General features: G+C 52.1%; 1 protein-coding gene across 1 annotated transcript in view; it reads left to right on the top strand.

Annotated features, from left to right (window-relative positions):
- The first annotated feature begins 297 nt into the window (after positions 1 to 297).
- Positions 298 to 15,629, top strand: part of Rims4 (regulating synaptic membrane exocytosis 4) — a 65,646-nt gene continuing 50,314 nt past the window's right edge. The window contains exon 1 of the mRNA XM_063248283.1: positions 298 to 565. Within this exon, the coding sequence (XP_063104353.1) occupies positions 469 to 565 (97 nt within the window). The 5' untranslated portion in view covers positions 298 to 468. The remainder of the gene's footprint in view (positions 566 to 15,629) is intronic.

A 15,629-nucleotide genomic window follows, 5' to 3' on the forward strand; every position in this document is an offset into this window, starting at 1 on the left:
TGGGGGCCCCAGGGACCCGCGCAAACGGCTAGACCGCGCCTCACTGCCCGCGCGCGCACACCTGCTGGGGCCGGGGGCGGCGAGAAGGGGAGCGGCCCGCACCCTCGGGCTCCCACGCCCCGCCGCCCGCTCCCCCTCCCCCGGGCGGCGCCGATTGGCTGCGGCGCGCGGCTCCGAGTCCGCCCCGCGCTGCCGGCTGGGGGCGCCGCGGGCCAGAGCGCGCTGCGCCGCCGCCGCCGCCGGGAGCACAGCGCGTCTCCAGCGCCCGACCGCCCGCCCGCCCGCCTGCCGCCCGCCTGCCGCCGGCCCCGCCGCGCCCGCCAACCCCGCCGCGGAGCCCCGGCCCGGCTCCGGGCCGCCGCCACCACGCCGCGCGCCGTACTCCGCGTCAAGAATGGGGCGGCCAAGCTGCCCAAGCCGCCCGCCGCCGCCGCCGCCGCGGCCGAGGCTCCCGGAGCGGGCGCGGGCATGGAGCGCTCGCAGAGCCGCCTCAGCCTGTCCGCCTCCTTCGAGGCGCTCGCCATCTACTTCCCGTGCATGAACTCCTTCGACGACGAGGACGCGGGTAAGCGCGCGGCCTGCCCCCGACCTTGGGGGTCGTCCCGGAGTGGAGAGCTGGAGGCCCCTTCCCGGACGCCATACGTTCTTAAAGCTGACCGGGGTCTGTCTCCACCCCCAACCCAGCTCGGGGAGGCGCCCCGGGCTGGGCTCTCCTTCCCTTCCATGGGACCCCGGGGGCTCCAGGATGCCATCCCTTATCCTTACCCTGGGGGCCCCTCGATCGTCTGCATTTACCCCTTTCTTTTAGTTGGGCCCTTGTGTCGCCCTGGACCCAACTGCCCATACTCACTTGCGTCTACAGGATACCCCCACCTTGCTCGTTCCTGGATGCTACTTGCCACTATCCATGAGTGTTCCATACAGTATGTGCCTACTCTTCAAGCCCTGTGGCACTGGCCATCTCAACCCTGGGGCTCTGGCGCACCCCCCCTCCTCCCGCCATTGGAGGTGGCACATAGACCTTACTTCTCCATCTTTGTCTTGGCTGCACCCAAAGGCTCCTGGCCCATGACCCCCTCCTGGCATCCAGGGCCTGGAGCGCCTGGTTTGTATGTCTAAACCTTTCCCCACAGGCTGAGGCTCTGGACGCCTGGTTCTTAGCAGACGAGGGGTGGTCGCTGGGAACTGGCTAGGTTATGGCCTTTCCTCTTTTTGCAGGAGCTTCCTGGAGGGAAGTGTAAGGCAGCACCAAATTTGCACTTGTGCCCAGTGCCCTGTCCCCAGGTGCTCCTGTCCCTGGAGTCGCCAGTGTGGGGTCTGAACCTCCCACTCCCAGGTTTTTGTGTCCCCTTAGCATGAGGAGCGGGAGGTGCAGGTACCTTGAGGCCCTGGGACCAGACAAAGGGGACCTTTAGAGCTCTCTAGATTTGGTTCTAGGTTGAGGAAGAGAATTCAACAACAGGTGGAGTAGGTGGAAGGCTTGGGCCAGAGTTCCCCAAAGAGTGCAGATTGGGAATCATAACCAGGCACCAGTTTTCCTTCCTTATAAACTGCAACCTTGAACAAGTTATGCCACCCATTCCTCTCAAGTTCCCCCATCTGTGAAATGGGGATGACAGTATCTTAACCGCAGAAGTCCTCTGTGGCTCTCCAAGAATGCAGGTAAAAGTGCTTTGTAAGCTGAAAATCTTCCAGTATTTGCTTTCAGTGAGGGGACAGTGCCTGTGGTGGGGAGGAATGAGATTTCACAGACACTTTGAAGACTGATGAAAATATAGACTTTGTCTCCAAAAAATGTATACATGGATCATGCAGGAAATTTATCTTGCAGTTATAGGGAGTTCATGGGTGGAGGTTTTGACTCCCTGCCTGCAGGGACCTTTCTGTGGTCGATACTGCTATCTAGCTAGGTTCTGTCTTGGGATTCAGTGGTGGGTGATGCATGCTCACCTGCAGGAGAAAGGAGAGAAAATGCCCCAGAATCTGGGTTGCTGAATAAATAGGCAGGGGGTAGAGGAGGCAGACCCCTGGTAAACCAGTCTTGCTGTTGACCTGGACGGGGTAAAGATGTAACTGCAGAGCCATTTTATGAAATCACAGGTTTAACTTCCCCTGATGTAGCTGAGGGAGATTGTGTTGTTCTGGAAAAGGCCAGGTGAGAAGGAAATGCAGTAGCTCCCACTGAAGCAGAGTTGAGATGAAGTTGGGGGTCTGAGAGAGGGAGCAGCTGCAGAAAGGCAGCCTGGCAGGAAGCCCCTGCAGCCCAGCCGTCCTATCATGGCCAGGGACTCTCTTAAAGTTCAGCAGGCCACTTGGGTTTCAGGAGCCAGGCTAAGCAGGAGCATAGATTTGCAGGAGCATGGGAGGCAGGTGTGATTTTGTTGTTCTTCTAAGTCATGTTCCATGTCATGGGTCAGACACCTTGGTGATTATTTTAGGGTGCAGGCAACTTGCTCCAGGATTCACTTGTCAACAGATAACTTCATGTAATATTAGCGGTATTTTTAAAGGTCCACCTGATGTTTTTTCCCAGTGGGTTTCTTCAGATTCTGAAATGCTTCACTTGCAGGAGACCTAGAAATCATCTTTTAACCCCTTCTTGCCCCCACATGGACAGAGGTGTGCCTGTGTATTCATGTACATGTGGCTGTGAGTGGGTAACGGAAGCCTTGGTGTGCAATGTGTGGATATACGTGTGTCTGCATATGATCCAAGGTCATCCAGTATAACAGAGACAGAGCTGAGAAACAAATCTGGTTTCCGGTTCTTTTTCCAGAAAGCCGGTAGCCCTTTTTCTGAAAAAGGCTGTTGTAAAAAGCCAGATCTCACCATGTAGGAAATGGTTCCCAGGTAAGGAGGCCTGAGTGAGGGGCTGCCAAGCCAAGAGTTCGGCTTGGGCATCTTGAGCTCACTGTTTGCCTGTCTCAAGGGCTGCCTTGAGTTGGGGTGGGGGAGAGAGAAAGTCAACTTTCATTTCCGGAAGAATAGTGAAGCTCTGGTGAAAGTCGGAAGTAGGGAACGTTTTCTTGGTGCTTAGTTTCTCTTCTCAAAGTCATTAATTTTCTTCTAAAAGCAGCCTTTTGGATTTACTCCTTTTGAGCATCACTGCGCTGAATCAATTGCTGGAAGCATTTGGAGCACGGTAGTCCCCAGGCCACTGGACAGAGACTGCTTTGGCAGCAGGCTGTCAGCACAGGCTTGGCTTCACCCCCTTCTCCCCAGCTCAGCCGGCCCTCTTGCCGCCAAGCTGTCCCTGATGGCTCTGACGCAGAAGTGTGTCTGAGACAGGCCTGGGGTTCGTGGGAGAGCCTCCCCTGGGTTGCTGCTTCTTTTCCATCCACCAGATCAAGCCAGAGCATCTTCAGGGCTCACACTGCCCCCTCCAGCTACTTTCTTGAGGTGTGAGGAGACTTCTTTTATTTCATTAACCTTAAATAAGGCAGAATGCAGTCCTGCTTTGGACTTAGGAGCCTCGGAGACCGGAGTGGGCAAAAGAAGCTGCATGTTCTTCCCACCCCTTTCTAGCCACTCTTGGCCCAGGAGGTTAGTCCCTGCAGGTTCCTAGATTCCTGTCAAAGGGGGGCTTCTCTTGTGCACTTTGAATGCATTTTTTATGTTTCCACTTTGTCCCTTTTGCCAAGGGTACTGGCATTTTAGAGAGCTGGGCACTTGGGAGGATTTTTTGCTCATTATCTTTGTTGCTTAACCGTGTTGGCACCTGGATTTGTAACTAGGGAGGTTTAGAGGGAGGAGAAAGGCATGTGACCCCAGTTTTCTTATTTGAATAAGATGAGGAAAAATTTAATAGCATGGACTCCGTAGGGGTCAGTGTTATGTTGGGCTAGATGTTTTTCCAGGTACTTCGAATGCATTGTCTTAATTTTTTCCTTATAAAGCCTCTATACAAGGTCTTATTATGTGTTCAGGCTGGTCTTGAACTCACTGTACAGCCCAGGTGGCCTCAAACTCTTGTGATCTTCCTGCCTCAGTCTCCCAAGTGCTGGGATATGGGCTTGCATTAGTATCCCTGGTTGACCTCTATAAAATTAATTTCCTATGAATAGCCCTATTTCCAGAAAACTGAGGCACAGACTTAGTAATTTGTTCAAGGTCACTCGATTAGAAAGTGAGAGAGTTAGAATTTAAACTTGGATAATTTGACTCAAACATCTGTGCTTTTAACTATGCTCTTGCTGTCACAAGGGCTTCGTACAGTACTCACAGGAAGTGAGCCACCATATGTGGTAGTTTTGATGTAGCTTATTACCAAAGGAGAGTTGTTTCTGAGCATGACTATAAAGAATCTGTAGGTTTAGATAGGGAAAAACCTGATTCTTACAATGTTAGCTTTTGTAAGGCTAATTTTATTCCATTGTTGTAAGTATTAAAGCAGAGTTGGATGCTTCTTCTTTGAACTTGTGTAAAGATGGGGATTTGATGCCTTGATTCAATGCCAAGGAAGAGGGCAGAAAGCACTCTGGCTATCCATTTCCCTGCTCTGCCTGACCAGGCACAGGGCTGCCCCAGCCCCTCTGCCTTGGGGCATAGTTGGGGAGTAGAAGTGCACCCCATTTCTACCACATGCCATAGGGGTTGTTACATCAGGGTGTGGAGTTGAGGATGCTGTTCCTGAGCCTGCTCAAGTGGATTCAGCATCCACTTCTCCCCCGCCCATCCAGGAGAAGGGCGGAGAAGCTGGAGCAGCCAGCTCTGATTTGCCCATAGGATGGATGCTTCCCGCACAGGGAGGAAGTTGCCATGGCAACACCAGCCGGCTACTGGTTCCTTTCCTAGCTGTTCGGGCCACATCTCTGGGCTGGAAAGCTCTTCACAGCACCACCTTTTCCGCTCAGACCAAATCTGGGGTGTGTGTTGGCGGGGGTGGGGGGTGGATGGGCCCCATAAACTAGTACTCTTCTCATTTTTGGACAGAGGGGAAATGGAGGTTGTCTGAGTTACTTCTGGGTTGTGCAGTGGAGATACTCACATAGATCCTTGAAGGTGGTGGTGGTGGTGGTGGTTCCAGCGGTGGTCGCTGGGGTACAATGGGGGATTCGGAGTTTTAATTCCTGCCCCCACCCCCAGCCTCCTGGAATGAGCACACCAGAGTCCACCCCCTTCCAATTTGTACTGTTTGGCAGAGTTTCCTTTCTTAGATCAAGTACAAACTTTTGTCCTTGAAATTTGACCTGAGGTTTTCCTGGGAATCAGAATGTCCTGCTGCCGTCCATTTCCTCTGGAGCTGGTGGGAATTAGGGAGTCCTTCGGCCCGAGGGGGCTTGGCTGGCTGGAGGGAGGAGGGCTTAGCATATCCTTCCCATCAGTGCCACCCAAAGGCTTGGCAGGCCGATTTCTGTCCCCCTCCCCAACCAGTGTGCCCCCTAGCACTATACTTTTTTATGTTTTGGCAGCTGGGCAGAACTCTTTCAGATTTGGATAATTGAAATATGGTAGAAAATCAAACCAATTATTTTCATAGTTCAAGGTGAGGAGTAGAGTGAGAGTCTGGACCCAAATCACTTAATTTTATTCAAATTATCCTGGAGAGTTGCAGTGCCTCAGGAAAACCAGGTGCATGAGGTTCACCCCTCCTCATTAGCAGATCTTTGTCCTGCGGGGTGCTGTGCACCTTTAGGGGACTCTCCCTTGCTTGGGTTCTTCTGCTTCTCCGTCCTCTGGCTGCAGACTCCTGACCCCAGCTTCCTTGGTTTGCAGCTGTCAGGGACACACCTGGCCTGTTTGGTGGGAAGAGGGAAGCAGGGGTCCACCCGCCTGTTTCCCTTTGGGAAAGAAACTCTGCCTCTTCCCCTCCCACCCCCAGACCCAGAGGCAGAGCAATTCCAGCTGGAAGTGAGTGTGTGTGGGGAGAGGTGCGAAGGAGAGGCAGCATGGAAGGAAGCCTCCACCCTCGGCTGCCCCGCTCTGCTCTCTTCCCAGCTTTCTTCACTGTAAGCTCCCTCGCTTCAGCATGTCTCTTACAAGTTGTCGGAAAGGCTGCGCTTCTGGAGCATGTGCTCAGAAGGCCACGACACTCCCCCAGTGTGACCCCCACTCCCACTCTAGTTCCATTCACTGCACAGTGTTCCTGGGGTAGAAAGATACCCAGCCCCAAATTTGACTGTCTGCTAGCTCCAGGGCCTCAAGTAAGTCCCTTAACCTTCCCGAGCCTCATCTGGATAGTGGTTAAGGATCCTGGTCCAGCATTTCTTGAGGTAGTAAGTAAAATGACTGAGGAGCTTGCTCAGCTCAATCTCACTGAATCCCTTAGCTACTGCTGCAGATATACCCATTTTGCAGCTGAAGAAAGCCATGTAGCTGGAGAGTTTGCATGGTAGTGATACCAACTCAGCTGTGTTTGACTGGAGGCCTCCTTTCCTGCATCTGGGCCTGAGACGAGTTCTCAGGTGGGAAAGGCCTGTGTAGACTTCAGGGGCTGTACTTGTGCTGTTACAACAGCAAGTGACAAAGCCCAGGGAGAAGGGGCCTGTGGAGGTTCACTTATGTCCCCCTAGGGACCACCCCAGCCTGATGGGGTGGTCCCTAGGGGGACATAAGTGAACTCCTTCACTCCCTTCCCAGTCTTCGGTTTCTGGATGATCCCCATCACAGTTGGCCCGCAGCTACTGCAGTTGCCTGGCCTCCTTGAAGAATCTCGTTGTCTGCCCTGGCCCTGGGGGCCCAGCCATCACCTGCCTCTCCAGACCGATGTAGGCCAATGCTGGATTATATTTAACACTGTGCTATTTCCACTTGACAGCTCTAGAGCGCCATCCCCCCTCCCCTTTCTCCTTCCTCCCCCCTCCCCTTCTGATTCACTCAGAAACTGACGAGGCTGATGTCAGTGCCTTATTCTTAGCCCCCGTAATTGTAACTGCATTTAGCAGTGCGCACTTCATTAACAGTTTCTGTGATGGGGGAGTGAGTTGGCTGTGTGGCTGGGCAGGGACCTAGGCTGCGGAGGGGCCAGGGCCGCTGCCAGGACCCTGGCCAGCAACCTGCCTTGGACAGACCAACTGGGAGGGTTCCAGCGCTGGCTTTCTAAGACTGGCAGTCCTGGAAGGAGGATTGGGGAACATTTAGTCCATCCCCCTCACTAGGCAGGGAGGGAAACTGAGGCTCAAAGAGACAAATGGCTTTCCAGGGTCACATGCTAAGTACCCAGAGTTCTGGCCTTCGAGTTTAGATTTTCTTCTCTGGTATTTATTCATTCAAATAAGATTTACTTAGGTGCCATGTGCTAAGCAACATTCCAAGTGCTAGAGCTGTATCAGGGAACAAGTCAAATATGGTTTCTGCTCTCACAGAGTTATGTTCTGGGCTGAGAGAGACAGAAAATACACGGTGATCAATTAAAATAAATGATTTTAGTTTGTGTTAAATGGAATGGAAATAAAACCATGGTGGAATAGGAGATAACATTAAGTAAGGAAAAGGGAAAGCTTACTGAGGAGGAGACCTCTGAGTTGAAGCCGAAATAACAGAGTCAGCAATGAGAATATGAGAGGGAGGAGTGTTTTGGGGGGAATGACTGTGCAAAGGCACTGCGATCAGTGTGAATTTGGGCTTCCAGGTACAGAAGGCAGGCCAACATGGACAGAGAGAGTGGGTGAAGGGAGATGAGGTCACAGAAGAGGGGGTATAGATCATCAAGGCCTTCTGGACAATGATAAAGAGTGTCTTGTGGGGAAACTGAGGTCCAGGGAGAGAAAAGGGACTCAGCAGGATGAAGTCAGAGAGAGGCCAGGAACTCCTGCACCCTATCCCCCATACCGTCCTTGTTCCTTAAGCACAGATGGCTTTGCCTTTGGGTGCATGGCATGGCTTCCTTCCATGCATGGCTGGAAGGCACTGGAGGGTTGGGCAGGGCTCCCTCTGCCCACCCTGCCTGGTCCTTACCTTTTGTCTCATCAGATCCAGCTTTGTAGCATCTCGGGCAGCTCACAGGGATCTCAGGGAGTTTCCATGATGCCACAGAGATAAAATGGCTTCAGAACCCTACAGACCTGCATGTTCTCCTGCCCCTGTCACCTCTAACTTGTGTGACCTGAGGTTCAGTTTCCTTCTCTCTACAATGAGCTGTGATGATAGTAAATACTTGTGACGAATCAGTAACATACTGCACAAACACACCTGGCCCACAGTGTGACGCGCAGGGTTAAGTGATGTTCAGTGGTATGGACTGAAGCAGTGGTGGCGAACCTATGGCACACATGCCACAGCCGCCTGTTTGTATCATTGAAAGCTCTAAAAGGTTCGCCATCACTGGGCTAGGCAGAGTATCTCATATCTCTCACACAGTAGGGATCAGGCAGACTGTGGCTGTTCAGTCTCAAGCGAGCCCCAGAACTATCTAGAGGACTTCTGGAAACCCTGCACCCCAACTTCTCACCCAGTCCAGGCCCTTATTTCTAACAGGTTCCCAGAGTGTCCTATACAGAGGCCACTGGCCAGGGATACTCTCTTGAGAACTGCTGGGTTAGAGAGAAAGGCTGGAGAGAAATGAAGGGTCTTTTTGTCCTGCCTCCTTGTGATTTAGATGCCAGGATGTTTGTTGCCAAATTCAGTCGTGGGTGTAGTCTTCCGGCTCCATTTCCTTCCATTTCCTTCACGGTCTGATCCACACGAGCCTCCCCTGCTGCCTGCCTTGCAAGGATGGGGTTCACCATGAGGACCCCGTGAATCTATTGGGAAGTCATCTGGACAAGAGATAAATGAGCCAACATAAGCAGCACCATCAGGATGTGGTGTGGACTGCAGCAGCCCCGGGAGTTCTGGGGGTGCAGCTGCAGCCCCTTTTCTGAGATGGATCGGGGTGCATCCCCCTTTCTGTAGTGGGGAAGGATAGGGAGGGCTGTGTGTTGAAACCCGAGGTTCATTTGAGGACAAACCTCTCCTGGGAAGAAATAAGTCAAAGGAATCTTGGATGAAAAGGTGCAAGATACTGGAAAAATGTTCCCTAGGGAGTTGCCTAGGCCACTTTATCTGGCTTCTCTAAGAGGGGATGCGGGTCATTTTCTAAAGAGGCACATCAGACCTTAGGATGTGATGAATTTCTTACCGAGTTCAATACAACTCAAAATGAGAACACAAAGGCATTTAAAAATAGTATTCAGGTGAGATGTGACCTAAACTGATAGGAGATGCTCTCCAAGAGAGGTGGTTTGGGGTACCAAAAGAGCATGGACTTAGGAGGCCCAGCGGCTCGGGTTTGTCTCAGCTCCTTGCCAACTGTGTGTGCAGACTGCATATGTAACCGATCTGGGCCTCAGCCTTGTCTTTTGCAAAACGCAGTGCGAGTTAGAGATACCTGTGAAAATTTGTATAACACATGGAAGGCATCCCAGAAACGGAAGCTGCTGCCTTTCCTGTTACTGTAGACTTCCGGAAAATGCAGCGATTTGCATGCTTGGCCGGAGGCAGAGTAGGAGCATGGTTGGGGGAGGCACCACCTGCTTACATGAATTTGTTGTGTGTGCAGCAGAGCCTGGGATGGTGCATTCAGGGTCAACAGAGAGGGATCCCACTTAGCACTGAATCTCAGCTGTTTCTGGCTGTCTCTTCGACCTCAGGATCCCACTGCACAAAGTGAGAGTCTAGTGGGCTTGGTTTGGACCCAACCACGTATCAGAAAGGACACTTGTCCAAGACCCCATAGCTTCCTTCGGATTCATCTGCTCCCTGTCAACCCATTGAAGGGTCCTTTTTCATCTTCAAGAGTCCCTGCTTGCCAGAATTTCTCTCTTGCTGGTCTTTTGTGGAGAATGACTTTTAAAATAGCTATTTTGATGGTTGGTTAATATGTATAGATGCTACAGCATTTTAAACCCTTGAGAAATATCCGGTGAGAAATGTTCCTGGACACCCCGTCTTCTGATCCTCATGTCCCCTCCTTGGCACTGTTGCCAACTCTCACAGCCTCATACACTGCTGTTGCTAACAATAGTGTGTGTAACGTGGAAAGACAGCACATCAGCTCCAACAAACACCCAGGGAAGTGTAGCTTTCCCTCCCACCTCCACAACCTAGTCCCATTCCCACAAACCACCACCGCAGTCTTTAAGGGTTCCAATTCTTATTTTCCTGTTAGCAAATCTTATTAAACCTGTATGGTGGTACCCAGCCTGTACCGGGCACTTGTGAAGGCTCCAGAGAAGTCAGATTTACCTAGGGGTAGAGCGTGGTAAAGCTAACAATTCAGACTCCCTAGTCAGGTGGGTTGGGTTTAAAATACGGCCCTGCCACTTACTGGCTAAGTGACCATGGCCAAGTTACTTAATCTCTCTGAGCCTATTTTCTCATCTGTAAAATGGGTTTACAATAGCCCCTTCCATGAAAATTAAATGAATATATATTTGCAAAGTGCTTGTAGAGTGTCTTGGGCCCACTAAAAGTATGTTAAGAGTGGTTTTAGAACCTTAAAACTTGAAATTTCTCTGAGGTCATCTGCTGTGGTGATCTTAGTTAAGGACCAGAGAGGGATCTCCATGTGCCCAATGCCTTTCAGCACACTTATGGTCACAGCAAAACAGCACTGATGTTTCTGTAATCCCAGCACAGGGTCTCCCCACTCCAGGTATCAAGCCTACAGTCCCTGGGCCTGCCAGCACATGAGGCTTCAGGTCTGCATCCTGCATCTCTAGCACTTGGTGTCCTGAGTAAGTGCCATCCAGACTTGCCTGGGAGGTGGTGGGCGGATGTGTCACTTGTTGGCCTTGTAACGGAGATTAATTAGCTCCTCAGTACACATCTTGAGAAACATCCTTTCTCTGTCTGAGTCTAACACTGAGCTGGACCAAGAGCCTCCGGGCCCATGTGGGCTTGACCAGGCCACCCCAACCCATCTGGCCTCAGGAAGCTGCCACTGCTGCCCAGCCTCTGCTGTGTATGCTGAGTCAGGGGACAGGGACCCCCCAAAACTGGGCAGCTGGTCCTGAGGGAATGAAGTAGGTGCCTCTTGCAAGGGAGGACTTCACACGTAGATTATTCTCTGGACTCCTGGAAGTCATTTCAAATGAAAAGGTTCTCAGAGGAGAGAGACTCCTCTCCCAGCCCTTCAGTCTGCAGAGTGCTGATAGACTATGAAAGCCCTGTCGGGTCAGACCTGTGAGTGACAGGGATGCCGCACTGGCAGGGTGAATGACAGCCACTGCTCCTCATGGCACTGCGGGTATTGACCACCTTCTATGCTCCCGTGTCAGCGAGGCCACCAGACTGGGAGCAGGGATAACTTCTGGGGTAAGGTAGCTCCTGTAAGCCAAGGCAGTTCTTCAGAGGTGGTGTAGCCCCAAGCCAGTGCCCACAGAGGCTCACGGCAGTGATGGATGGGTGACCTGTCTAGCCCTCTACTGTTAGGGAACCCCAGACTGCATGGCTTGTGCTGAGCTGTGTCCAGCCCTTCTTGTAGACCACCTTCTCCTCAGTCCTCAAGATGAGCATGGTCATTGCAGGAGGCAGGATGGTGGAATTGAGTTTCGGGCAGGACTTGTGTCTTGGCCAAGATGAGACAGCTTAGTGAAGGGGGAGGAGGGTCTCCAAGGCCAGGCCTGAGTCTAACTGCGTGGTCTTTGCAGCACTCTGTGCTGCGTCCTGTGTTCTTCACCAGGGTGGATGTGTACTGGCTGCTTCTTGGTGGGCTTCTCACTAGGTTTCCCTTGGAAGATTTCTGGCCTGATTTCTGCTTTGTGCTGTGCACACACACAGTCTTTTGCCCAGGAAAGCATTGCTGTTTTCTTGACTTCCCCAACCTGCCTGGAGCATTGGCCTTGTATCTTGAGAGGGGCCCAGGAGCTCCAAAAGTTTGTGGGAGGGGATGCAACAACGTATGGGCAGCTAATGGGTCACGGAATAAACCTTGGATTTGTCATAGGGAAACCTAGACTTGAAATCCCATTTCTACTGTTTTGCCAGCAGGGAGTCCCTAGAAAAGTCATCGCCTCTTTGGGCCTCAGTTTCCTCACTGGAGGAGCAAGTCTGGGTGTAAATTAGCAGGTAGCCTGCAGTATTGTATGGATACTGCATGTATCCTGATTTGGGGTCAGTGGGGAGCCCAGAACCAAAACTGGCCCTGTGTTCCTTGGGACAATGTGTGTGTGTGCAGGAAACAGTCTCAAACCAGGGCTCATCTGTAAAATGGGCACAGTAACATTTGCTCTGCTGCCTTTGCTTGGGTTTCCCCAGATGTAGGTCCTGAAACAGGGATCCAAGGACAGGTATTAGTTAAGCTGGAGGTAGTGGTGCACATGGGAGGCTGAAGCAGGAGGATTGCAAGTTCAAGCCCAGCCAGGGCAAGTTAGGAAGATGCTGTCTCAAAACCAAAAACAATAATAAAGAAAGAATGTTCAAGAACACGTCTAAACTCATGAAGCTGCTATTTTATAAATCAAGACCATCTAATAGAAATTTCACATGGTCCCTGTAATTCACAGAGGGTTGAAGAAGTCCAGAAAGGAAGTGAGAAATTGAAACGGGAGGAATCCAGGGATTGGTATGTTATCAGGCAGGTTCCCTTTGAGTGAGAGCACTGGCATTTAATCTTGCTGGAGGCTTCAGGGAGCCTGTAGAACAGAGCTCAGCAGACTTTCGTGAAGGGCCAGACAGCAGATATTTTAGTCTTTGCAGGCCATACGGTCTCTGCTGCAACTGCTCTGTCATGCAGTTGTAGTGAGAAAGCAGACACAGACAATATGTAAATGAATGGGTGAGGCTGTGTCCTAATAAAACTTTATTAGCAAAAATAGCCTGCATTTGGCCTGTGGGCTGATCCTTGGGTAGAATACACACCTCACCTGTTGTAGCCTGGAAGGAGCTGGTTAATTATACACTGGGTTCTATCAGTCAGGGTTGAGGGCTGCTGGGGTGGGGCTGGAGAGTTGGTTGTTGCCATCATTGTGGCTGCACGGGGGTAGGAAGGTGGGGGGGGGGGTTTCCCCCGGCTGGAGAGCACAGGCGCTGGCCAGAGGCGGTTGGATCCGAGCCAGGGAAATGAGGCAGGAATGGCAGCATTACTCAGTCCAGCTGGGGCAGGGCACCTTTGACCACAGCCAGGGGGCACTGGAGAGAAGGTGGCAGGATGAGCAGGGGAAACAGATTCCGGGCAGGGCTAGATTACTTCACTTCATAATTCCAGCCTTTGCAAACGCAGTTCTTCTAGGGAAAACCAGCTTCTCCATACTGAGTGGTCTCGTTCTAGCTTTCCACCTCTGCTTGGGTCATTCCTACCGTTGGGTTCTTCCTCTGGGGTCCCAGGCTGCCTCCTCCAGGACGCACACCTGTCTTAGATGGAGTTGGTCCTTCCTCCTGGGTCATCCCTTGGTGTTTGGCTTTTTCCCTTTCTCCGGTACTTGCATAGTGTGGCTCTGTCACTTCACTGTCACCACACTGTGAGCCCTCCAGGTTGGGCGCTGTGTGATCCTGTCTGCAGCTGCCCGGGGCACTGGCTTGGGAAGGGTGGGACTGGATGCCAAGCGCCTCCTTCCTCCCATCCACCCCTTTCCTCCCTCCAGTGCCTCGGGTACCAGGCCCTGTTCTGGTGACCTTTCCCTGGTGGAGTTTGCAGTCTGGTGATGCTGGGGTGGGGGTTAGACATTAGACAGCCCAAAGCAACCACTCATGCAGCATGGAAGAGAAGCACAGGCACCAGGGAAGCCACTGACTGCATGGGCGTGAAGGGCGAGGCAGGGGACCGGCAGGAGGCCACAGAGTCAAGAGCGCAGACTGGGAGCCTGGTCCAGGAGTCGGGGGCTGATGCTGGTCTCTCTCTCTCTGCGTGACTCGCTTCTTCCACTCAGTCTTTCTCTGTCTCTTTGTCTCTGTCTCTGTCTCTCTCTGTCATAGACACACATGCGGATAGAGATACTCACTATAACTGCTTCTGCATGACAGATTATGAGCAGTTTTACTTTCCAGTTAGTATTTTCTAAGTTTCCTACAGTCACGGTGTCATGGTTAAAATGGAGAGTTGGGATTTGGGAGACCATACCCCTTTTGGCAGCTGAATGACCTTAAACGTGTTATGCCAATAACAAATTTAAGGCCATTCAGCTGCCACTGAGAGGAGCTCCTGTTTCTCTCTGCAAGAGGTGAATAATGAGCACTAACCCTACCCACCCAGCACCATCTTAGTGTGACACTCCACCTCCACTAACTCAGTCAAGCCCCACAGCTACCCTGAGACAGGTACTGTCACTATTTATCTTAGGGATGAGGAAACTGAGACACAGAGAGGCTAAGTCACCCAGTACCACACACAGCAGAGGTCCGAGCAGGATTCCAAACCAGCTGCCTGGAGCGTAGCCACTTGGCTTTGCCCACGTCACAGGGCCAGAGCAAGAGGACATCCGTGGAGCCCTTTGCCCAGCCCCTTGCACACAGTTAATGTGCGATAAACATCAATAAACAGGAGTTGTTGTTAGCATCTGTGCAAAGGCCCTGAGCTGGGAAAGGTAGGTGGCTTTTCAAAAGACCAGGGAAAAGGGCACACTGATGATGTAATAGAGCTGCATCGTACTTTAAAAGTCAAGGTTTGTACAAGTGAGCCTGGAGTTGGAGTCCCTCTTGGGTTTTTAGCAGAGATGTGACAGATTCAGATTTGGGATTTGCAAGTGATTAAGTACTCCTCTGGCTGCAGTGGGAGGAGGAGAGCTGAGCGGCCCAGGACAGCTCCTGTGGCGGCAGCTGCTCTTCCCAGACAGGTCTGACGGTCCTGGCATCCTGGCGTTGCTTCCTGAGACCGGGGTGTGGCTGGCCTGGTGTCTGGGTTGACGGAGACGGCCATAGCACCAGGGACGAACTCAGGAGTGTGTCACCGGGCCGGCCTGGCGATGCTGGGAGGCTGGGAAGTGGCAGCTGGGAGGCAGGAACAAATTACTCTCCTGGAGATGAGGCCGGGCCACTTCCTGCCGTGTTACATTATTAAATTTGTAATCTTCATTCTAATACTTTCCAGCAGTGAATAAGAACCAAATTTAAAATGCCGGCTTTACATTTCTGGAAGGAATGTAGCTCTTTGTCAAGAACTCTTGAAACCCATAATTTCTCTCCAGAGGTGAATGTCTAAGTCTTTTTAAAAAATTAAAATAAAAAATAAGGGAAAATCACGGTTTAGTTAAAGGTTGAGGTTGAAGGGCTTGACCCAGATTGTGTTCTCCGACCTCGGAAAGGGCTCGGAGCGGCACTGGCCCTACAGATGTCATGGCAGCTTGAACTCCTAAATCTGGGCCTTGCTAGTGAAGAAAGTAAGCCTTGTGTCTACCTCACCCCTACTTAGCAATCCGTTGATGTAGAAAAGGGTTTGGTGAAAAGTGGGCCACCATCTCCAAAGAGTAGGCCTGTGTGGGACTCCTGTGAGTTTTCCAGTGGCCTGTTTGGTGGATGGCAGATCTGACTGCTGGCAGAATCAGTGCCACCTTGGTCCTGCCCTTCCTCCTGGGCAGGGAGGGCCTTGCCCCACTGTCACCAGCATCCCTGAGCTGCTGTCCAGCCCTCCTCCAGCCAGGAACCTGAGGAGGAAGGGAATATGCTCATGGATTCTATGCTGGACTCTGGTGTTCCCTTCCCAGGGCCCAGGGCCAGCTCCTGGGGTCTACTCAGACCCCTTCCTGTCTATGACTGGTACTCTGAGGGTGCCCTGA

Source organism: Cavia porcellus, unplaced genomic scaffold, assembly GCF_034190915.1.
Source record: "Cavia porcellus strain 051 isolate PalLab524CR breed Dunkin Hartley unplaced genomic scaffold, mCavPor4.1 scaffold_5, whole genome shotgun sequence".
NCBI classification, from domain to species: Eukaryota; Metazoa; Chordata; class Mammalia; order Rodentia; family Caviidae; genus Cavia; species Cavia porcellus.